This window comes from Sarcophilus harrisii, chromosome 5 (assembly GCF_902635505.1).
Source record: "Sarcophilus harrisii chromosome 5, mSarHar1.11, whole genome shotgun sequence".
NCBI lineage: Eukaryota > Metazoa > Chordata > Mammalia > Dasyuromorphia > Dasyuridae > Sarcophilus > Sarcophilus harrisii.
Window position 1 is genome coordinate 163244305 of NC_045430.1, and position 23776 is coordinate 163268080.

The window sequence follows — 23776 nt, forward strand, 5'->3', positions numbered from 1 at the left end:
TGCTTTGGATAAATTAATTTGGCATTTTATGAAGAAATGAGGGATTTAAGAGGATCAATTTCCATGAAAGGAAAAGAGAGAAGCTGTGAGATGGATATTTTCAACCTTTAAAGCAAAATTTCCATATTTTGCTGTGTGCCATAATTGTACTCTTTGTTCACCATTATAGCATTTCTTGACTCCTCAGTGAAAATGAGAAAACCTTCCTTAGAAGTCCCTCAATAGGGATATATAAAATAGACACTAATGTACTGTTGGTGGCATTGTGAATTAGTCCAAACATTCCAGCAATACTACTTCTGTAACCCAGAGATAAGAAAGAAAAGGAAAAAGGACCAATTTGTATAAAAATATTTACAGCATCTCTTTTTCCATGGCAAAGAATTGGAAATTGAGAGGATGACCTTGATTGGGGATTAATTAAATAATTTGTGGTATATAATAGTAATGGAATGCTATTGTGCTATGATAAATCACTGAAGGGATGGTTTCAGAAAAACCTGGGAAGATTTACATGAACTGATGCAAGTGAAGTAAACAGAAGGAGAATATTATGCATGGTAACATCAATAATGTAATAATGGTCAGCTGTGAATAACTTACTCTTCACAATACAATTATCTAAGACAATTCAAAAGGTTGCATGATAAAAAATACTATCCACCTCAAGAGAGAAAACTTATGAACTCCAAATGCAGATTGACGCATAGTTTTTCCCCATTTCTTTATTTTTCAAGGTTTTCTTCCTATTATGGAAATATGTTTTTCATGGCTTCACATGTATCATATTGCTTGCCTTCTCAGTGAGTTGGATGAAGGGCTAATGGAAGGAAGAGAGTTTTGAAGTCAAAATTTAAAAATATTTATATGAAAGATTAATAATAATAATAATAATGAAAGAAAAGGCCCTCATAAAGAACACAATAGAATAATCTACTTTAGTATAGAACCATTTCATCCTTGTTAAGAAGACAGACTGGTGGCATGTTGAAATGGAGAGTGGTGCACTAGGAGTTAGGATACCCATACCAAGTACTAGTTCTAACATTTCCTAACAGTATGCTCATGTTCAGGTAACTTACCTACTCAAAGCCTCAGTTTCTTCTTCTGTAAAATGTAGCTATTAATACTTCTGCTTTCTACTTCACAAAATTATAAAGAAAGACCTTTACAAACTTTGAAGATCTATATAAATATAAATTATTGCTTTATATCATGATTATAATAGAAAATGTTTATTTTCTAAGTGTTCTTCAATCTTTCCAATATGGCTTTTGTAAATTCAAAGATGAAAATTTTATAGAAAAGGAAAAAATGAAATGTTGCCTGAAATTCAATATTAATTAGTTTTTTCCCTCTTCCTCTTTCCCTTAGCTAATGAAGGAATTTCCTCTCCTGAGCATGTTCAACATACATGAAAACCTTTTAGAAGCTTTACTGGAACTACAAGCATATGCTGATGTTCAGGCAGTTTTAGCAAAATATGATGGTAAGTCCTTGAGGATTTTTATGTGTTTCGTATATATTTCAACTCTTAAGTTGATAAAATCACAAATGTATAGACATTCATACTTCTATTAAGTGACTTGAACAGTTTTCATGATGTTTTATTTCTTGACAAACCAGAATAATGAAATGGAAAGTTACAGTATAGTAAAAACTGTTGTGCTAGCATTTTTTCCCAGTGAGTCTTACATTCCTTCTTTTTTTTTAATTTGATTAGTTTGGACCAAGATTATCAATCTAGAAAACTTGGTTACTAGCTTTTGTATAAAATACAACTTTAAAGAACCTTACCAAATTAAAAATTGTAGCTAGGTATGGATCTAAATTATTAAAATGCAGTGCCTGCCAAACAGATTAATTGGGGAGGGGAGATTATCTGCATTATAAAATAATTACTTGCTTTACAAAATGCTCACTCTATTTTTTTCTTTAATTGCTGGGTTTCCCTGGAATATCAATTATTATATTATTATGAGAGTCAGAATAGGGTATTTGATTGGTGTTGGAGTCAGAAAAATCTGGGTTCAGGTCTCTTTTTCTGACCCATTTCAGGTATGTGACCATGAATAAGCAATCTAACTTATTCACATCCCAGGAAATTCTCCAAAATTGTGGATGACAATTGCCAATTGGCATTAGTTGAGCTTCCATATTAGGAGTTAATCTTAGTGAAATCATAGAGCTGGACCAACTCTTTCTGGGCTTCCCATCTTCTGCCTCCTTGCCTAAACAGTTCATATTTTATTCTTTAAAATATATCTAATTTGCAATTCTTTAAAGTATATCTTATTGGCAAGATATGTCAGTATTATTTTTAGTTATTCTATGGGAGTTATTATTCCATCATTTCTGAAGATTCTTATGAATTAAATAGGTTTTATTACATCCTGGTTTTAAGATTGGGAAAATAAGGTATATTAAGACTGTTATTTATCACTGTTTTTTAAAGTAAACCCCCAAATGACTTGGAAAAGCAAAGACAGAAACCTGTAACCCTATATTGTGTGCCCATTCTGCCTCATTATACCTAATTGACTATATAAAGCACGTATTGATTACAAAAAGAAAAATAAATATTAATTGTTTACTTTAAAGCAAAAACATATAAGTATTTGGCATTTACCTGAGATTAAATAATAAAAGTAATTTATACATTGGCATCTTTTTATAAAGCTGTCCTCTGAGTCTCTGTCATAAGATTGTCTTAAAGATAAAAAACATACCTCCGATAAATAATTAGCCACCCTCATCTACCCTTCCTCCCAAGCCATCCCCAAATGAGTGATCAATTGGACCTTCTTTTGGCTCAATTCCACTTGTTACCAGTGTTAGAGCAAAGTTTCAACATTGTATATGTATTTATATTACTATCAAAATTTAAGAAATAACAATTTTACTAGTATAGGCCTTGGGATTCACAAATCTCAAAAGGCTCTTTTTCATAAGAGTCTCAATTTATTACAAAACTCATCAGCTTTATGTGTGGTAAGATTGATTGTAATATAAAGAAATGAACTCATTCGTAGCTTTATATCTCCTGTTTCTCACTGTCCCACTCCACAGCCTTCATTCAGCTATAACCAAAGCTGATTTATTGGATTCTGATAACATATGTTCACATAATTTCTTAAAACAGCGGTCCCACCCTCTGCTAAAAATTTGGCTCATATTTTGAAAAACTTGTGTTGCTGTAAGTGGACAACTCGCCATACCAAGTGCCTTGTATTCAGTTTTGTTTATATTGTGTACCTGGCAACAGAGATGATGTCCGTGCTCATTATTCATGGAAAAAGAGCCTCATTAGTGGCAGGACACATTCTGTTGCTGAGCTACCTCATTATAGCTTTAAGAGTTCAGCATTTGTCAATAGAGTGCAGATGACCTAACCACAACTGAATTCTAAAGGGGATTTTTGGCTCGGGCTTGGCATGGGTCTGTGTTATTTACAGAGGAATTGATTATGGCTGCTGAAGTTACTGTTCTAGAGGATTCTGCTTTAAAAAAAAAAAAAAAAAGTTTCTTTGTTTTGTTCCCTCACTGTTAAATGGGTTCTTTCAGGACTGTTTTTCCAGTGTGGATGTAAGTGAAAAGTTGAAAAGCCTAAATAGAACTACAGGCACGCAGTAGACTTCTGATGATTCTATATGTGGATGCAGGATTTTTAAAAGACATTTTAAAAAGACACCCTTTTTCTAATGCATCATGGTTCAAATGTCATCATCCTAAAACATGATATTGGAGACAGCATTTTGAATCCCAGGCTCAGCACCTCCCCATAGAACCACACCCAAGCAGCAGGATCGTATGTTATCTTTGCAAAATGGAATGTGCCCATTGGGTAGCTGTTTTTTGGATGGCTTATGGGTATAGTGATCCCTTCTTCATAACATTTGCCAGGTGGCTGAATTTTTTGAATATTATGTTGGGAAATGACACAATGCAATTCTTGCCTTTTGCCAAAAATGATTTTTTTTTCTTAAAGAAAGGAAAAAAATAAACAGCCTGTTATAAGAATGGAGCAAGGTAAAGTGTGTTTTCCTTCCATTCTCTTTTTCTTCAATTGTATTTCAGCCTTGCATTTTTGATCCAGGCCAGTAAGAAGGATAAACTCTTCCTGTAGTGAATATTTACATGTAGTCCCTGAGACTAAGTTAAATTTGACATTTCCCAAATCATCCCTTTGGAAAGCTTTGTCCATTCAATTTTATTTTTGTTTCTAGTATGTTCCCACTTTTTTCAAATCTAGATACCTCTCTCAAAGGTTGCTTTTTATTTACCATCCCCACATGTCAGTTTTCTGATCACTTGCTGCTGCATTTCAATATCTTTCCTTTTCTCCTGTTTCTGTAGACCTTGTTTAGTAGCCTCTATAATAGATGGTTAACTCTACTGTTTATATTTCTTTAATATTTGCTTCATGAAAGACCTTATGAGACCTTATGAGAAAGACCAAAGTGAGCTTGTCAAGATGCTCTTGTTCAAGATGCTCTTGTTTTCCTTATACATTAGTTGATGCTAAAGAGTATATATTCAGTTGAATTTTAATATTATGTATCTAAATTATATTGATGGTAGTGTCAACTGTGCCACACTAGTCAAGTCACAAGTAAGCAATGGAAAAGGATGTCCAGATTTGTTTTCCTGTCTTTGGAAGCATCATTAAACAGTAGTTTCCTCTTCAGGCCTTACCTAATGTGTTTATTACTTTTTGGAAACTGAACTATGCTATTCATTTCATTTGGATTTTGGCCTCTCTGTCTTCATTTAGCCTTCTTCCATAGATATCCAGAACATTTAAGACCACTAAGTCATCATAACTTTGTTTTGAAATAAGCTAATGGAAAAATTCGACACACTTTAGATTTTTCTTTAAAAATTTAAAGGCTAAATAAAATTACAATTTTAGTCTAAAGATTAGGATTTTTACTGTAACAGGTTTTTTTTCCACTTTTTTTTTTTTTTTATAAAACTAGATCCATGATTTTATCACTATAAGAATCGCCCAAAGAGCAATTTCCTCTACTAATGCTGAATTCATATCCACATTTTCTTATCTCTAAGGCCAGCTCTCTACCTGTTTTGATCTAATTATATGAATATTTTTTCTTTTTTAAGCATTAACTTTAAGTTAATTCTTCAATTCAAATGTAAAAGACCCTGATTTTTAGGCTTGAATTTTTCTAGTGTTCTTAATACAGCCTTCTGTTAACTATCAGTGCTGTGGCATGATAAAGAGTACATATTTTTGAAAAGGGAAGAACTAATATTTTCTAAATATTATAAAAGCAATATTGGATCTGATAGTAAATGTGCATGTGTATTGATATAGATACAGCTACATAGTTACATATTTAATTTCCATTTTCCCTTGCGGTCCATCTTCATTTAACATTTGGAGCATTGAAAAAGTGCCATGTATTTTTTTTTTCTTTTTAAAAAAATTTATTAAAGCTTTTTATTTATAAAACATATGCATGGGTACTTTTTCAGCATTGACCCTTGCAAAGATTTCTGTTCCAAATTATCCCCTCCTTCCTTCCACCCCCTCCTCTAGATGGCAGGTAGTGATGGATTGTTTTCAAGAGGCCACTGTTATTGTGGACAAAAAAATTAAAATTCAGTTAGTGATGCACAGTAAAATAATGTGACTCATTTGAAGCCAAGTAAGATTGATCAAAAGTTTCACAAAGCACTAATTGGCAGCAAGGGTGCATTTGTGGCATAGATGAGATCGAAAGCCAGATTCTTGTTCTCTAAACCCCACCCCCACCTTGTGCCATTAAAGTTTAGGGCCCTGATTGTACTTTGAAAACTTTTTCTGACTGTCCTTTTTGTAATAATAATTATCATTTACATAGAATTTAAAGGTTTGCAGAACACTTCACATATATCATATTATCTCTCAAAACAATCCTATAAGTTAAATGCAGTTATCCTTATCTGATAGATGAAAAACCTAAGTTGAGAGAGATTAAGCAACTTGGTAAGGATCACTGAGGGCCTGAGGCAAGACTTTAATTCATATTTTCTAGACTCCAATTCTGGCCTTTGTCTACCATGCCATATGGCTGTCTTCATGAGCTTCAAGTGTTTCCCCTGAAGAAGCCTTTGAAACATCAGGAAAACATCTATTATTAATGGGAAGTCATTTTCCTATTCTGCCTGGAAATTCCAGTAATTACCAGAGCATCAGAAGCAGAGATCATTGTGATAGGGGATATTCTGTGGGTTATTTTGCTGATGAGAGCTGGAGAGAATTCTCAGAAGCCCTTTAGTGACTTTTGAGGGAAACTGGGAGTGCTGAAGACAGTGGACTGTGGGGGATATAATGCCAAATCTAGAAGGGGGACAGCCATCCAGATGATTTTCCTTCACTCATATCCCAGAGAAGGGGGTCCTTCTCAAAGCCAAGCTGAAGAGTGGTGAGATAAGAAGAATGAACTTAAGAATTATCTAAAGCTGTATCAAACACCATAATAGCTTTTCAGCCTATTACAAAAACAGGAGACTTGGTACTACTATTAGATTTAGTTTTCAGATGAGTTTAATCCTTGGCATTTATAACAAGGTAAAACAGTAGAAGTTTTTAACCTCCAATGGAGAAAGACCAAGCTTAGTGGGACTCAGTTCCTTGAGTTACATGCTTAAAGATTGATGACCACGACAAACTGAGGAAGTATGGAAGGAATAATGAACTCATAGAAACTTTTGAGTTTCTCCAGTCCACAATTTGCTAAAAGTATGAAAATCTCCTAGAACATCCCCTGCAAGTGGCCATTTACATTCCATTTGAATATCTGCAGGGACAGGAAAGGAGAATAGCCCTAAAAAAACCATGGGGTCCAGATGTTGATGCATGAAAAGACTTATAGGTACAAGGTTACAAGAAATGGCATAGTTTGACCAGATACCAAGTTGATGATGAGACCCCAAGGAAAACCTATCAACAGTCCCTATATATTTTTACAAAATAAAGACCATAGTCTTATTCATATATGGTATGGGCCAATAGCATAAAAAGACTTAACTATTGGTAGTTTTCCATTTTAACAATCTTTAGGTAAAAAAGTGGTACTTTTAAGAATGTGTTTTAGGCCATGTGTATAGAGCTATAGTTATATTTGATATGATAAATGTATATCATTCATATGTTTATTGCCCAAATTCACCTGGGTTTTATTTAACATAAACTGCTAACTCTGTTCTAATCTTTATCTGGAGTTGTAACTTATCGAGATAATGTGGCCTCATTGGCCAGCTGCCACCATTAAATGAGTTGCTGAGTTGCTAGTTTTGCCCTAGGTCCCGTTTCTGTGGGGTCCTCAGAAACACTCTCAGAGCTGGTGATAATCCAAAACTTAGAAAAAGCAAGTAACATCTGGATCATAGTGGCCTGGTCACTGCCTTTGAGTAAAAGTCGAAATTTTCTGGGCATCGTTGGAATAAACATTTTTTTTTTTGACTGCTAAGGCTCATGTGGAACTTCATCACAAGTGATGAAACTATCAGGACTTCTAGGTTTCTTATGCCTTTGAAGTTATTAGGAAGCACCCCTCTATTTCTAGAGGAAAAGTCATTCCCTAGATTTTCCCCTCCAGTTGACGTCACATTGGCCTTAAATTGTGTTTGAACTATAAAAACTAATTTTGGATAGTGGGTCATGATTTGGAATTAAACCGATCAAGCTGATCTGTGGTTTTTGTTTTTCCTCTCATTATTCCAGATGTATATTAAATAGCCCAAATTATGAAGAATTTAATAATAGCCATTCTATAGATTTATGTAATAATTGAGAGAGGGAGCATGATATAGTAGTAAAGAACTTGGGTTTTATAATCAGAGGGCCAGTGTCCAAAGCTTGGCTTTTGTTACATGTATTAACTTCAGATAATACCCTTCAAATCTCTGAGCCTTAGTTTCCCATTTGCAAAGTAAGGTAATTGGGCTAGATCAGAGGTGTGAAACTGGAGGCCTGAAGAATCCTTCAATAAGGTGAGAAGGAACCAGATTATAGTTGGAAGTGTTTAATAAAATAAAATACAACACAACATAGATAATGTTAATTTGGCTCTCCAAGTTAGTACATGGCCCAGCAGAGATATGTTTCTGTTTGAATTTTACACCATTGAAATAAATGGCCTAATATTTTCATTCATTCAAGCTAGTTTCCAAACTAAATAATAGTGTATCTATTAGACATTATCTGGACTCACCTGAGTCAGTCTTAAACTGCATTACATATGCTCACTTGGAATTAATTTTATTTCATTGAGTTATTTATAAACTCTAAAATATCAGAAGATTTATAGTTAACAAGCTTGCTTTTTATACTCACCTTCTCACATCCCTACAGATATGCAGATACAGATAGGATCTGAGGGAACCCAATACATGGCATTTCTTTTTAGTTTGTGGCTAAAGATTCTTCTTTTTTGGTTGCCCCTGCTTAACTCTGGCATTTACACTACTATCTCAATACTGGTCTTTTTTTTTTTTCCAACTTCTCTTTCAAATAAATACTCTCTTCATTTAGAACCCAAGTTGTCCTTACCAGTTCTGTTACACTTCAGGAAACATCTCATAAAATCAAAAATGTTCAAAAACTTCTTAATGGTTTTTAAAATAGCCATCACCACAGTCCACTGATCCTTCAAAGATATTTTGAACTGGTAGAACTAGAGCTTAAGTTATATGAAAAATGTTTGTGAGCAGTAAGATTATTTTTTGAGGTGATTAAGTGATTATATATATTAAATATTTCCTTACTTGGGATGTGTACCCCACTTGTTTTTTAAAAGATTTAAATGGTTTAAAAATTAATATACTAAATAAAAGCAGGGGATATTTTTTATTTTAAAAACATATACATGGATAATTTTAAGATATCTTAAAATGTACTTTAACAAACATTTATTAAATTCCTCCTATGTGCTGAATATATTACAGGTATTATTTCATTTGATCTTTATAACAGTCATTAGCGATAGGGACCATTTACAGTTAAGGAAACTGAGGCAAAGAGAGGTCACATAAATAGTTAAGTGTCTATAGTCATATTTGAACTCAGATCTTTCTAACTCCAGGCCTACACACTATCTATTGTACCACCTACCTGTGCCATTTACATTTAAATGTATAACAAAAGAATCATGTTAAAATATCAAAAGGAGTAAATAGTTTTAGAAATGTGAGAAAAGCAAATTGCTTCTTTTGAATTCCAACCATAAAGGTTATTGCCATGACAGGAGTAAGGTGGTTGACAGTGTCAGAAAAAATTGGCTTATGTGAGAACTGTTGATGGTAAGACTGACAAATATTAGCTACAGATTATATGTATATGGGGACTGGGAAAGAGTAAGAAGTTGAAGATAACACCTAAGTTTCAATTTTGCATGGTGATGGGATGGTGATGGTGATGCCTTTGACAGTAGAACTAAAAAATGCTGACGGAGAAAGATGATGAGCTCTGTTTTGGACTTGTTGGGTTTAAAATGTGTACAGAACATCTTAAATTTTTAAATACTTGAGTTAAGATATAAATGTGTTTTTATATTTGTTAAACATTTATGAAGCACCTACTGTGTGCAGAATTTTTCATTATATGTTAGGCTTACAAAGATTAATTCAAATAGTCTAAATCCTATATTCTTCTAGAGAAGGTGAGAGGGAATACCTTGTGAATGCCTAAATAAACGTAGTGTAATTTAAGGAGGAAGAGAACTTTAACAACTGGGAGAATCGGGGAAAGCTTCTTAGGAAGCTAAGAAATGAATCTAAGAAAGCCAAGATTTAGAGGTATAGATGAGAGGAAGTGTGGACATAGGTGGAATGGAAATGGTAGTGGAATATTTAGGAAACAGCTAGACATCTGATTTGTTTGGAATGTAGAGAGCGATGGAATGGGAAAGAGTGTGATAGGAAATTAGACTGAAAACTTAAGTAGAAAGTGTGTGCAAGATCTTGAACTCAAGCTTGAGATATTTCTTTTTTATATTGAGGGCAACAGGATAAAACAGGGAGGTAACTATTGAAGTTTTTATTTTTTTTAAGCAGGAAAGTGACCTAGTCACTTCTATGCCATGTAAAGATTATTTTGATATGTGTATAAAGAACAAATTGGGAAAGAATAAAACAGGAAACAGAAAGAAAAAGTGTTAGTTTCAGTAATCATGGTGAGAGACGATAAGGGCCTATATTAGAATGCTGGCTCTGTAAGAAAGGAAAAGATGAGAGAGATTGTATAGATTGAATCATCAGGATTTAAGAACTAATTGGAATGGGAAAATAAAGGAGAAGAAACAATCAAGATTGACTAGGGGGTTGAAACTGGCTAATTTTAAAAATGGCAGTATCTTCAAGAGAAATGAGGAATTTTAGATATGGGGTTTAGATTTAAGGAAAATGTGCACAAATCCATTGAGAATAAATTTCCTTTTTTTCGATTTTTACAATTTTAAAATACTAAGTAAAATGCCATCAGTTCAATTCCTCTGGTTATAGAAGACTTTTTAACCATGGACAATTAATTTATATTTAGACCCATGGGTTAGCTGAGAAGAGAAAGACCTGTCCTGGAACTTCTGTAGCTGAAGTATTTGAAAAAGCTTGAGACCGTTTAGAATCAGTAACTATGACCAAAATAACCAATCTGTGTTATAACTGAGGACGGGGGAGGAGGAAGGAGATATTCATTAACTAAGCAATGTCTAAACAAATTGTGATATATGAATGTAATAGAATCATATATTGCACCGTAAGAAATGATGAATATCATGAATTTGAATTTTAATTAGTGTGGGAACCCTTATAATTCAATACAGAAGGAAATAAACAGAATTCAGAAAACACACATAGAACAAAAACAAACAAAACAGAACAAAAGAAGAAATAGCTGGGACCCAGATTTGCCCAGTAATGCTAACTCAAACAAGTCTTTTGACTCTTGAGGCCACTTCATAGATAGTCTTTTGCTAATACAGGTTACACAGCAATCATAGAAGAAAGAAACAATGTTGAGAGAATAGAATATTCAAATATATGCCAGAAGTCTCACTCTTTCTAAAATATAGCTAAAGATTACTGATTGGAAAATAAGCCTTGCAAACTTGATATTAACTGAATTTTAGGAAAGATTATTAAATGTTTTTGTTTTTTTTTTTTGCTTAATAAGAGGTAATAACTAGGAATCTTCATGAGTTCATTAAAGTCATATCAAACTAATCTTATTTCCTTTTTTTAAGGATTATTACACTAATAGATTAGGAAAATGCTGTAGAAATATTTTCTCTTGATTTCATCAAGTCATCGACAAAGTCTCTTTGGAGACAGAAAAAGGTGGGCTAAGTAATAGTTAAATAAGATTAATTTATAGGCCGCTAACTTCTAAGAATAATAATTAATGGACAAAGGTCAGCCTAGAAAGAGCTTGCTAATGTTGGTATAGGGCTCTATATTAAATCAACATTTAAATCAAATTTTCTTGAAGATATAGAGGAAATGCTTATTAAAATGGTAATTGATACAAAGAGATTGGATTGGCTTTTATTTGACAAGTTCAGTGTAAGCTAACAGTATGATGTGATTTTCTACTACTTAATGCAAATTTATATTGCATTAACAGAAATATAGTGTTCAGATCAAAGAGATGGTAATACCATTATGCTTTATTTTGGGAAGATCTCTTCTGGAGTATTATGTCAAATGGGTATACATTTTAAAGTGACAGATTAAAATATAGTGCTAGATAAGAGTGCCCAAGATGAGAAGTGACATAAAAACACATGATCTAAAAAATCAAGGAAACTAAGGAAGGGAAGATTTAGGACAGATAGCTCCCAAAAAATAACTTGAAGGCTGTAACTTTGAAGGTGTTACTACATTTAATAATTAAAACAGGTACAGGGAGGCAGATTTCATCTCCAAATAAGAAAGAACTAGATTTTTATTGATTTGAGTTGTTTAGCACTAGAACAAACTGCCTTGACTCTTGTGGAAGGATTCAAGCAGAAAATGGATAATTATTTGTTAGAGATATAATAGAAAAAATTCCTTCATTGAGAAGAGGGTTAGATGAGATCATATCTGAGTTCATTTTTCAACTTTTAAGGGTCTGTGATTGTTACATGTAGTACAGAATATTTCATCAACTGTTTTCAGAAGCCTCAAAGATATATCTTTATATTTGTAATTGCCTGAATATGCCTACAAAAGATGACAGCGACAGATAAACCAAATCCATGATTTATTTAGTGCTAACTTGAAATACTAAACTTAAAATTTGAAATAGTCTTTGAGTTTTGCTCTAAATTTAGTTTCCTGACATACCACCAGCACAGTTAAGTAAATGAGAGTAATTTGTGAATTATGTTTGCATAAATTGAGACATTCTTATTGTGTTTTGAAATCCTAGAATACTTCTATGATCGAAATGAGTCTTTGATAGGTATTTGAAGTGTGTAAAGTATGAATGACATATTGGCTTAGGACCTGTAACTTCAGAGCCAATATTCATCACATCACATGACAATGTTAGTATTATTGCACTAATCCCAGTTTTTGTGTTGGCTTCTTCTGGCTGATGGGTATACCTTTCTTCCTATATGTGTGTTAGAATAAACAGGATTGACAAAGTTAAATAGGGTAGTGGAATAGAGAGAGATTGATTTGATGGTGACAAGGTTCAAATCCATAATATGGATGAGTTTAGCTGTATAAACAGGCTATGAAATTCTTAGTGTGTTAAAAGAGAACATAAAGATGCAGATAAATGGAGTTAGATCAGAAAAATACAAGGGAAGCAAATAGTTGTTGAAGTGTAGTTTTTAAGGGAGTTAAGGAGAGAAAGATTAGTTCTGTGAATTGACTACAAGATTATACTTTATTATGAAATAACTTGCATATTTCACATGCTCATATTGAAGACATTTGGGGGGGGGGAATCTTTGGTCTCTCCAGAAAAACACTTGTTATGAGAGAAGGAATAAATGGATGCCAAGTGGAATATTAGAGCTAATACTGAGTTTTCATGCCCCTAAGGAAATCAATTCTACTTTTTAAGTGAGGAAAATGAATTTGGTATCTTTTGTCATTGCTATGATTCACAGAGTTAGGAGACATACAATAATTTCCATCCTCAGACTCCTTGGCATCAAAATTCATAAGGATGATTCTTTTTTTTTTTTCTTTCTTTTGTTTTTGGTGTTAGTGACAGTTGAAATTCATATAGAAAGCTTAATAGGGAATTTCAATCAATCAGAAGTACTTTAAAGTGCTTACTTTGTGCGGGACTTGCTTATGCTTAATGGTGGTGATATAAAAATAAAACGGACTTAAGGAACTTCTATTCTCCTAGAAAACATGTACCTATATAAGATTAAATTCAAAATAAATAAAAAGTTTAGGGAAGGAGAGAATCAGAAAAGTTCCAGTTAAAGGTGGTGCTTGTGCTGAATCTTGAATAAGGAATTCTCTGAGATAAGTTGAGGAGAAAATACTTTTGACTTAGGAGATAGCCAGTGCAGATTGATAGAGGGGAAGTAGAAAGCTCTCTCTGTGAGAACCCCACAAAGTTCAGGTCTAGAATATGGATTAATGTAAAAGGGGAGTAATATTTAATAAGGGTAGAAAGGTAAGTTATAACCAAGTTGTAAAAGGCCTTAAAAGTCACACAGAGTTTTTCTTTTATCCTTAAGAGAGAACCCCTGGAAATAAGTAAGAAAAATATGTCTATCCTGCACTTTAGGAAAATCACTCAAGGAAGATGGCTTAGAGAAAAAGAGACTTTTGGGGCAGGGAGGCTAATCAGTAGACTAGGCAAAAGAGGGCAATTCCTCTCCTCATGGAGTTCAGGTGGAGTGAGACAACCTGCAAATAAACATACAAAGTAAGCTATGTGAAGGATAAATAGGAAGTAACTGAGGGAAGGAAGGCAGTAGGATTAAGAGGGATTGAAAAAGACTCATAGACCAAATAAAAGGCCATTACAGTTGTCCAACTAAGACAAAGAGCCTGAATTAAAATAGTATCTTTGAGTTGAGAAGAGAAAGAATATAAGATTTTGTGGAGGGTAAAAACAGAACTTGTTGGAACCACTCATTAGAAATAGAGAATGATACTGAGTTTGTCAATTTGGGAGACGTTGCATAATTAAAAGAGCTGTTCCTGAACACTGTTCTTCTAGACAAACTTGCTAAGGAGCTTTTTAAATTTTCCTTTGGTTAATAACTCTATTGGTTAATAACCAGTAAAACAGAAAAACAAATTACATTTATGAGTATTACATCCTCTGAAGTTTTGATTAGAGTAATCAGATTAACTGAATTTACCATCACCACTAGTGATAGTATCTATATTGTATCCACTTCTATGTATTTTCTTGGTAGATGATATAAGAAGAAAAAATAACAGTGTGCACATTTGGAACTTTCTTTTTTTCAACTAAGGTAATAAGCTATTCCATAAGGGGCAACCAGCTCATAATTACTAACTTTCCTCTAAATAGGAATGACTTAATTCTTAATGTTCTTTCAGCTTCTAGAAATATGAGCCAAAAAAAACAGATATTTTCTCAGATTCATATGGCAGGTATTACTAGGCAAAAGCAAACTTAATGATTTGACAGTTCTGTGGCAGGCACATACTCCAACAGGGACAACATTAACCATTACAACTGTCTGTTTTTCATCTTCCCTTACAAATATATGAATACCTGCCTTTCTAATTACAATTACATGAGTTTGGAATGTGTTATCATAATTTTATGAGAAATTACTGATGCATTGTAATCCCAAGAATAAACATTTTATAATTACAAAAGTTTTGTACTTTTATTTTTGGCAAATCACTTTTTTCTCCATTAAATATAATTGAATACAAATATAGGTACATACATACTTTGCTAAATGTTTGTAACTTTGAAAATTTTAACCTCATATAGTTTTTTGATACAAAGTCCATATTTTCTATTCCATTTTTATAAAATACAGGATTATTAGTAGAGTAAAAGTAACATGAAATATTTTGTTGGAGGATGGGGGAGGGTGATGTCCAGACGTGTGATTGCATTGGTTTAGGGGACTGTTTTTAAGAAAACCTCCTTCCTCAAGCCATATCAGTAACTCATCTGTAAGTAAGTTACAGTTTTAGAGTCACTTAGGGACAGAAGTGAAGTGATTTGTCCACTTGTAACCCACATTCCACTGTTTCTAATACTTGAAAGGTATATATGTCAGAGGTAGACTGGAAGCTAGATCTTTCAGGCCCTGATACAAGTTCTCTGCCCACTATGACATGTTGCTTTTCTTAATAGAACTTTAAAAAGTTTAATTTAGTAATTGTTAACATAGTTTGGCACTTGAATCAGCATACACCGCACATAGTTTCTGCTTTTGCCATTTTCCTTCTAAAATACAAATGAATCTTTTTAATTAATTTTTTAACAGTTTTGACTTTTCCCTTCTTTCCATTAACCTCTTATTAGAAAATAAAAGCAAAATACAATGCTGTTTAACAGAAATCCTTACATTTAAAAGAGAATTTTTAATTATGCTTTTAAAATGTTAATAAAAAGATGTCTGTGAAAATAAATCTTCAAGCTAGAAGAAAATACATTATTTTATCTACATTTCCCAGTTGTTGAATTAATTCCTATGCCTGACTTTTATATGATTGTTAGCATTGTTTCTGATTGATTTTTATCCTTACCCTTGTCTCTAAGGCTCATCCTGGGTACTTGATCATCTCTCCCACAGGATCTTTCTCCATCTGGTACCCTTTCTTTCACTACCCTTCAGCTTCCTTTACCGGGTGTTCTTCTTGACCCAGACTCATTCTAAAGTTTCTCCATCTCAACTTTGCACTTATTCATTAAAAATAACAATTAAAAATCGCTTTCCATGACCTTGGCATCCTATCAAGATACTATCTCATATTTCTTCCCTTTCATTTTCTGACTTTCTGAAAGAAAAAAAATGTCTCTGCTTCTTCATCCCACACTCATTCCTCAACTCTTTTAGTCTGAGCTTACCAAGTGAACCACACACCTCCTTCACATTTTACTCATGATTTAATGACCACATTAAATAGTCCTGTGTGGTCTTCTGCCCATCTTAAGGCAACAGGGTCATAGATATGGGAACTGGAAAGGATCTCAGAAAACTAGTGCAATATCCTTGAAGTACTCAAGATCATAAGACAATAAACAGCATAAATAAGATTGGAACTTGGGTCCTCTGACTTGCAAACCAGTACATATTCTACTATTTTCATCATTCAATATGTAGTTAATAAATTCTTGTGTTTAATAGAACCCGAACATAAGATTCAGCCGCTAATAAGCATTTGCTCAAAATGATTAGAATCCTCACAGTTATCAAGAACTTATATGAATTCATTTAACAAAAACTTATTAAGTACTTACTATGAGCCAAGTATTATGCTAAGTACTAGGAACATAAAGGGAGGGGGGGGGGGGAAGAAGGAAAGAATTCCTTTCCTTAAGGAAGTACCTGTGACTTAGCAAACCCAAACCAACCGAAATCCACCAGGGCTGGGCTACCTTAACTGACAAAGACAAGGCCCAGCTCCTAATATCACTTGGAATGCACTGTTTCTGAAAATGCTGTTGCATAAAGCTTTTGATTAGCTTCACTTACCATTGGTCTCATCTGAGGAGCTGATGAGGTAATCAAGTGAAAGACAGTAGAGAGAAAAGAGAATGCTGGAAAGAGTTTTGGGGCCTATTCACACTTAGAGGAGAAGACATGGATCACTTAAAAAAGACTCAAAAAGAAGAGACTAATAAATAAGAGAAAAGCCAGGAGAAAATACTATCTCAGAAAGATCAATCAAGGGTAAATAGTCAGTTGTGAGAAATGCTAGGTTGATAGGTCAAGGAGGAGAGTGGAGAATAGGCCATCAGATTTGGCAATTAGAGATCATTGTAACTTTGGAGAGAGGACTAAGGTCTAAAACAAAATGGAGAAGGGAGTGAGAAGATAAGGGGAGAAAAGACATGGAGACAACTTTTTCCACTTTAGCTAAATGAGAGGCCATGTGGTATAAGCAATTCTAGCTCTGTTTTTAAAAGTTCAAGTTCATTAATTTCTCAAGTCTTATTTCTTCAACAATAAAATGTGAATAGTAACATTTGGGCATTTACTACCTCAGAGATATTTGGAAGAAAATGCTTTCTAAATTTGAAAGGGCTGTATAAATGAATTGTTATTAATATTTTATTGACAACTTCCTACCAAGTTGTCTTTATTCCCTCAGTAACCAGATGGTAAGCACAGAGCCTTATATGGTGAGTACTCAATAGTTACGGAATTGCTGAAAATTGACAAGAATAGAATTTTACTATTTAACATTATTTCTGATCAAACTCCAAATTTCAAAATAAACCATATGCCTCAAATTATTAACAATTTGTGGTTAGAAACCAGGAAATTCAATAGTTTGTTGCTTTGCACAGGCTAATTATGCAAGTTAAGAAAGACAAAACAGTCCCCCAACATCTAATATTCCATCATCATTTCCTAAATACTTTGGTTTAGACTAGGTTTAGATTGGCTTTTACCTCTTTTTTCCACTCTAGGTCTTTGTGTAGAAACTGAAGGGAACTTTCTGGACAAAGAGGGAAAAATCATATTTATTAGAAATGAACAAAAGAAAAGTAGGAGAAAGAAATTACATTTCTTTAGAGATCCCTTCCATTTTCTGGACTATGAGTATTCTTGGATGCAGAGTATTCTTGGATCCAGTGTATTAAGATAAACAAGATTAAGTGACTACTCACCTAGAGTCACAAAGCTAGTGTCTAAGGCTGGATTTTAACACCAGCCTTCTTAACTCTAAGCCTAGCACCTTTTCAACTGGAGCTCGATGTCCCAGTTGTTGATACATATATGTGTGTTTCATATACATACATTGTACTGAATATATGTACTTCTTGTCTTCCCTATTAGAACATAAACTCATTGCAGCAAGGGATCATGTTATTCTTTGTGCTTGAATCCATAGTGCCTGGCAAATAAAACACATGTTGATTGATTGACTTAATCTAGATCCATAAGTTCCTTTCTAGTCAGAGATTCTATTCTGCTAATTAAAAACTAATTCAAAGAAAAACCTTTTTTTAACAATGTTTATTGAAAAAAAAAAAAGACAACAGTAAAAAATATTCTGCTTTCCAGGTCAACATCTTTCATGTTAAGTAAGTTCCAAATAGAATGCTGTTTGTGAAATGTTTCTTTAAGCTTTGAAGAACCTTTTGTCTTTCAAAGTAATGGGAGAATAACTTCATCTCTCTATTTCTTTAATATCTGAGTTCATTTGTAGGTGTAGACTACTTTTAAAAAAATGCAGGAAAGTTCAAATTTCCAAAAGATAAATTAGATGATGATTTTCTTGCAGAGAGAATCAAAATAAGTTTCCTACCAAGTTCCCTTTCAAATATCAAATTTGCAAAAGGTTGACTTCAGGAATACGTTCATTGCATAAAGCAATCTAAACCTATCTTTAAACTTAAAATAGAATTAAATCATAATTTAATCTTTGAGTAGCATGATTAAAATAGCGGTGAATTTAAAAAGAATTGCTCTGTTTCCAAAAATTTACAAGAGTTCCTGCTTTCTCTTTTTTCCCCAACAGATATAAGCTTACCCAAATCGGCAACAATATGCTACACAGCCGCATTGCTCAAAGCAAGAGCCGTCTCTGACAAGTAAGTGAATCATAACTTCTGCTAAGCAAAGTGCCTGACTGGACTTACAAAGAGGGGTTGCTCTGAGCCCTTTTCACCAGAGGCTTCTCTTAGTCTGTGAGATTGCTGCTTCTGAGCATGCATTTTCCAAAGTCTGCTGATCTTTTCTTTCACTCTTAGCCAAGCAGAACCCGTCTCCTTTGGGTACTGTAAGTGTGTGTGAGTCCCTAAAGTGGGCTTTATATACACTTAGCAAAGTCAGTAGCTCCCGAGCGATGGCTGCCAGACAACAGATACCAAAAGGCCTGCTTGGGACTTGGATGAGACGCCTTCCTTTATTTCATTTTTTGCACCAATCCGAGATAGAGAGTGGTTTGGATGAAAACCCCGAGTATGGCAGAGGGCCCGGGGCCACCATTGTTGGCCCTTTCAGTGCAGACCCCCAAAGCACCAGCACCCCACTCTCCCCCGCCCAGCGCCCCTCCTTTTGGTCATTGGGGTCCCTGCTGGTGTGCGCTTATGTTTCCCAGGCAGGGGGGTGTGGCAGGCTTTCTGTGACCTACTCAGGGATGACTGGCAGGCGCCAGAAAGCAGCGTCCTTATTTTTCAGTTCACCGAGGCTTGCACTTTTCCTGATGCGGTCAGTCCTCTCTAGAGTGGGGAAGCAGATAGGGCAGAGGCTGTTTTCTTTTCCTGCTCTCAGAAAGGTTTGCTGTTCAGTGTGTGTGCACTTCAAGATCGAAGTAATTTTCTTTCATTCTTTTTTTTATCCTGTAGATCGCCAGTACCTACTGCAACATCTTTTCTCCCTACACAGCGACTCCAGCTTGGGAGGGCAGGGCTAGGGTTGTCACAGCTTTCCCTGTGGTGTCTGCCTGCCAAGTACAGCTCTGGAGTTAGCCGTGGGGTGTGAGGTGAGAAAGAGATTGCATGGTCTGGTTTTTTTCCTTCACTGGGGCAGATGACTTGCCCACAGTTTGGGCATGCACACCCCCTGCCGGTACAGCTGAAAGCAGACCCGCTTGCTGCTGATGCTGCAACAACCTTAACTCCCAACACAGCCACTGACATTGGGTTGGGGACCACCATCAAATTTTCCCCCAGTTCTGTTTTTAACATCCTCACTCTAATGTAACATGATTTTCTCTTTTTCCTACATCGTCTGCCCCTTTAAGTCTCCCTATCCCCCACCTAAGTAGGTACCTCGTAGGAAATTTAGATTAGTTATTTAGAGAGAGAAAATTGACAGCTTGAAATTACTTTCTGCCTTAATTAGATGCAAGCACGCTTTCTGCTTCTGCTGGGGTTTTCATTGGCCTTGATCTAAGGGATCACTCAGAGGTTCCATTTGTTGTGGAGGTTTGGAGAGCATATGTGATTGGCTCAGCTTGATTACATGGGCCCTTGATTGTGTATCTATATCTAAATATATCTTTCCGGGTGTTTTTCTAGACAGCCCCAAGTGAATTGTGCCTGTCTGTCCCTCTGCCTTCCAGGTTCTCCCCAGAGGCTGCGTCCCGGCGAGGACTGAGCACGGCAGAGATGAATGCAGTCGAGGCCATTCACAGAGCTGTAGAGTTCAATCCTCATGTGCCAAAAGTAAGTCCGAGAAGTCCCCCATTGGAGCTTGTTAGGAGATCAGAGGAAATGTTCACTGACCACAGTTTCATGCCTGTAATAAGCTCAGTATATACAAAAAGGTACTACAGCCAACACTGACTCTTATGTGGTCATTAACTTGTTTTTGCTTTAGAGCAGAAATTTAATCTGAATCTTGTGTAATTTCATGCTAGACGTTCACAAAAACTTCTGGAGCCAATATATGGATTTTGTAGTGTGGGGCTAACACTACACAGTGTAACCTTGGGCTTAAAATGCTGTCCAAATTAGACAGTTATCATGGTTGTAGTTTTAGGCTATTTAGTAATAGAGTACCCATGTCATAGCCTCAGGAAATAAACCTTGACATGAACAGAGATTCAGAAGCAATTCAGAATAAGGTGTTTTCAGTATTTATAAATAAATTTCATTGAGTCATTTTGTGTCAAGAACATTCTAGGAAAAATAACTCAAAGAATTGTAAAAACAAAGTGTTTTAGTAAAACACTAAAAGAAAAAAAGTTTGAAGTATAAAGTGGTGGAAAGAACACCAGTTCTGGAGCCAGAGGATCTGGATTCAAATCTTGCCTCTGAGTCTTACTACCCACACAATCCTCAGGAAAACACCTTTCCTGGGTTTCATTTTTCTTTTCTCTAAAATAAATTGGTTGGACTGGATAGCTGCTGAAGTCCAGGTCCTTTTCAACTCTGATACAATGATCCTTATGGGTATTTTAAAGTTGTGCTTAGTCCTCAAATGTGAATTGCATGACTGAGTAAATTTTAAAAGTTCCATTACTTGTTTCATTACAAAATCTCTATATTACAACATATAGAGATTGGGTAAATTTATGACCATCATGTAGTGGGGGTTTTGTTTTGTTTGTTTGTTTGTTTTTCCCCCAGTAATTCCCTACAGTTTTCTATTCAGTAAATTCATTGACTTAGCAATCATCTATTAAGCATTTCTTTTGGCAGAGCACTTTGCTAGAAGCAGATACATAATTTAAATACATCTGCATTATCTAATATTCCAATAGGGAACAATAGACATAACTTTGTTAGTGACATAACCTAGTTTTCTCACTAACAAAATGACAGGGATAAACAACACTCTTGAACTTCTCTTTCAGCTGTAATATCTAATGTCTGTGAATGTGGATTTTATTAGTGAGTAACAAAGTAGATTTGTATTTCTAATATGGCTAATTTTTCTGCAATGATTTCTAGAACCATGGATGCTTTATAAATGTTTATTGAATCAAGTTGAATTGATACTGTAGTGGTGAGGTATTAAATTTGCAAAAGAAGAAGATGCTAAAAGAACATCTAGTTAACCTCAATGAATTCAGGGAATTAGGCCTGAAAGAACCATATCCAACAATATTGAAAGAACTTGTAGAAGTAATTGCTGAACTTAAAATGATGTTTCACTGAGCTTTGAAAGGACAAGAAAAATGACACAGGATCAGAGGAAAGTAAATGTTGTTTCTAGTTTGAAAATATGAAGGAAGATGAACCTGAAAGCTGTATGCTAATGAGTTTGATTTTTGTCATGAGCATTCCAGAAGGCAAACTTTGATCAGTGAAATCCAGCTTGACTTCGTTAAGGTTAGGTTATAGCAGATAACCCTCACACTGGTGGATCAGTTTTATGTCCTAAATGGACAAATGTGAGCTAGATAATAGTACAATTGTATGGAATGAGCACTATTTGAAAGGCTGGATCCAAGGAGTAATCATAATACATTGATGTCAGTTTGGAGTATAGCTTCTAATAGAATGCCTCTGGAAATTTATCCTCAGCCCTTGCTGTTTCAATATTTTTATTAATGACTTGGATGAATTTCCAATAGGAAATATATCAAATTTGTAGACAAAAGCTTGCAAATCAGCTAATGCATTGAATCACAGAACCATCTTCCAAAAAGACCTTGACATATTAGAACAAACTAAATCTTAAATGATTGATGAAATTTATAGTCATAAATGCAAATTTTTCTAATTAGTTTTTTAATTTGAATTTTATAGATACATAATGGAGGAAGCATTATAGTAATTTTTCTTTTAAAAATGTAGGAAGTCAATAAGATTCAATAGCATAATATGGCTATCATACACACACAATAAAAAACTAATGCTATTCTAGGAAGTGGTAAGAGAATCATGAATGTATAATAAAGGTAATTGTCTTGGCATTCTAAGTACTGTCAAAAAAAGGACTAAAGACATTCTAGTTGGTTCCACTAGGCCCAGGAAGATGAAGCAGACAGTATGTGGTTGTGGTGCTATAAAGCTAGTACTTAGACTGAGACAAACCAAATTCAGGTGCTCTGAGGTCCCTGTTTAACATAGTATCTTAAAGTGTCATGAAGATCCAGTGACTCTCGAAGGTCCAGCATGAGGCAAACTGTGGGTGCTGGAGGCATGGTGAGACCAGAACAAGGCTGACGATCCCACCCAAAAGTACAGCAGAGGAAGACTGCTCCTGGCACAAAGTCCCAGTTTGGGAACTAAATTTGAAGAGATGAGAAAATTAAAAACAATAACATTTAGCATAAAAATTTATTGCACATCTAATCCTGTGATGAACACAGAGACTCAATGGGAAAAGTAGATTTTCCACTAATAGTGCATGAATTTCAAAAGAATTCAAGTATCCCCCCCCCAAAAAAGGAAAGAAATAATAGCACAAGAGGAAAAAATTAGGAAAAGAATAATTAGCTTTGAAAAGAAAGTAGTAAAATTTATCTAAGAAATAGAATACCTAAAAACTAGAACAAACCAGACAGAAATTAGTGACCGTGAGACATTAAGAAATGTTAGAACAAAAATTTTAAATTAAAAACTGAGCTCTGATACTTAAAAAGACTGATTTAGAAAACAGATAATTAATTGAGATGATTAATAATGGAGAGATAGTTTAACAATCATTGGACTCTGTGAAAACCAATTGTTTTAAAATATCTGAACACTTTATTTTAAGAAATCATAAAAGAAATCTTCCCAGATCTATTAGAATAAAAGAACAAATTTAGAAAAAACCCACAAATCACCTACTAAAAGGAACTCTAAGGGAAACATCCCAGCAATATCATGGCCAACATTCAGAGCCTCTGCATCAAAGAATAAATAATTCAGTCATCAAAAAAGAATTGGTGCAAGTAGCATAGTCAGGAAGGAACACTTGACAGTATTTACTAAAAACCAAAGATCTTGAAATACAGTATTCCAAAAGGCAAACAGTAAGGCTTTAGAATAAAAAGTAATGGGCCCTGCAAATAGAGTATAAATTTAAATGAAAAGAAATAGACATTGTAATGGAAGAGAAATCTTTCTAGCATTCCTAATAAACTTAAACCTCTGGTAAACAGAGCTGAATATGAACTTTGAAATGCAAATACAACAATTTATAGGAACCTGGGGAAGTAAATTTATATGAACAACTAGGGGCTAAAGAGAAGAAAACAA

The 23776-nt window shown here is 34.4% G+C and overlaps 1 protein-coding gene across 4 annotated transcripts in view; it reads left to right on the forward strand.

The window, feature by feature from the left end:
* Positions 1-23776, forward strand: part of ST7 (suppression of tumorigenicity 7) — a 282179-nt gene that overhangs the window by 212816 nt on the left and 45587 nt on the right. For all 4 annotated transcript variants that reach the window (XM_031938860.1, XM_031938862.1, XM_031938861.1 and 1 more), the window contains 3 exons: positions 1375-1489; positions 18655-18727; positions 20203-20305. In XM_031938860.1, the coding sequence (XP_031794720.1) occupies positions 1375-1489; positions 18655-18727; positions 20203-20305 (291 nt within the window). The remainder of the gene's footprint in view (positions 1-1374; positions 1490-18654; positions 18728-20202; positions 20306-23776) is intronic.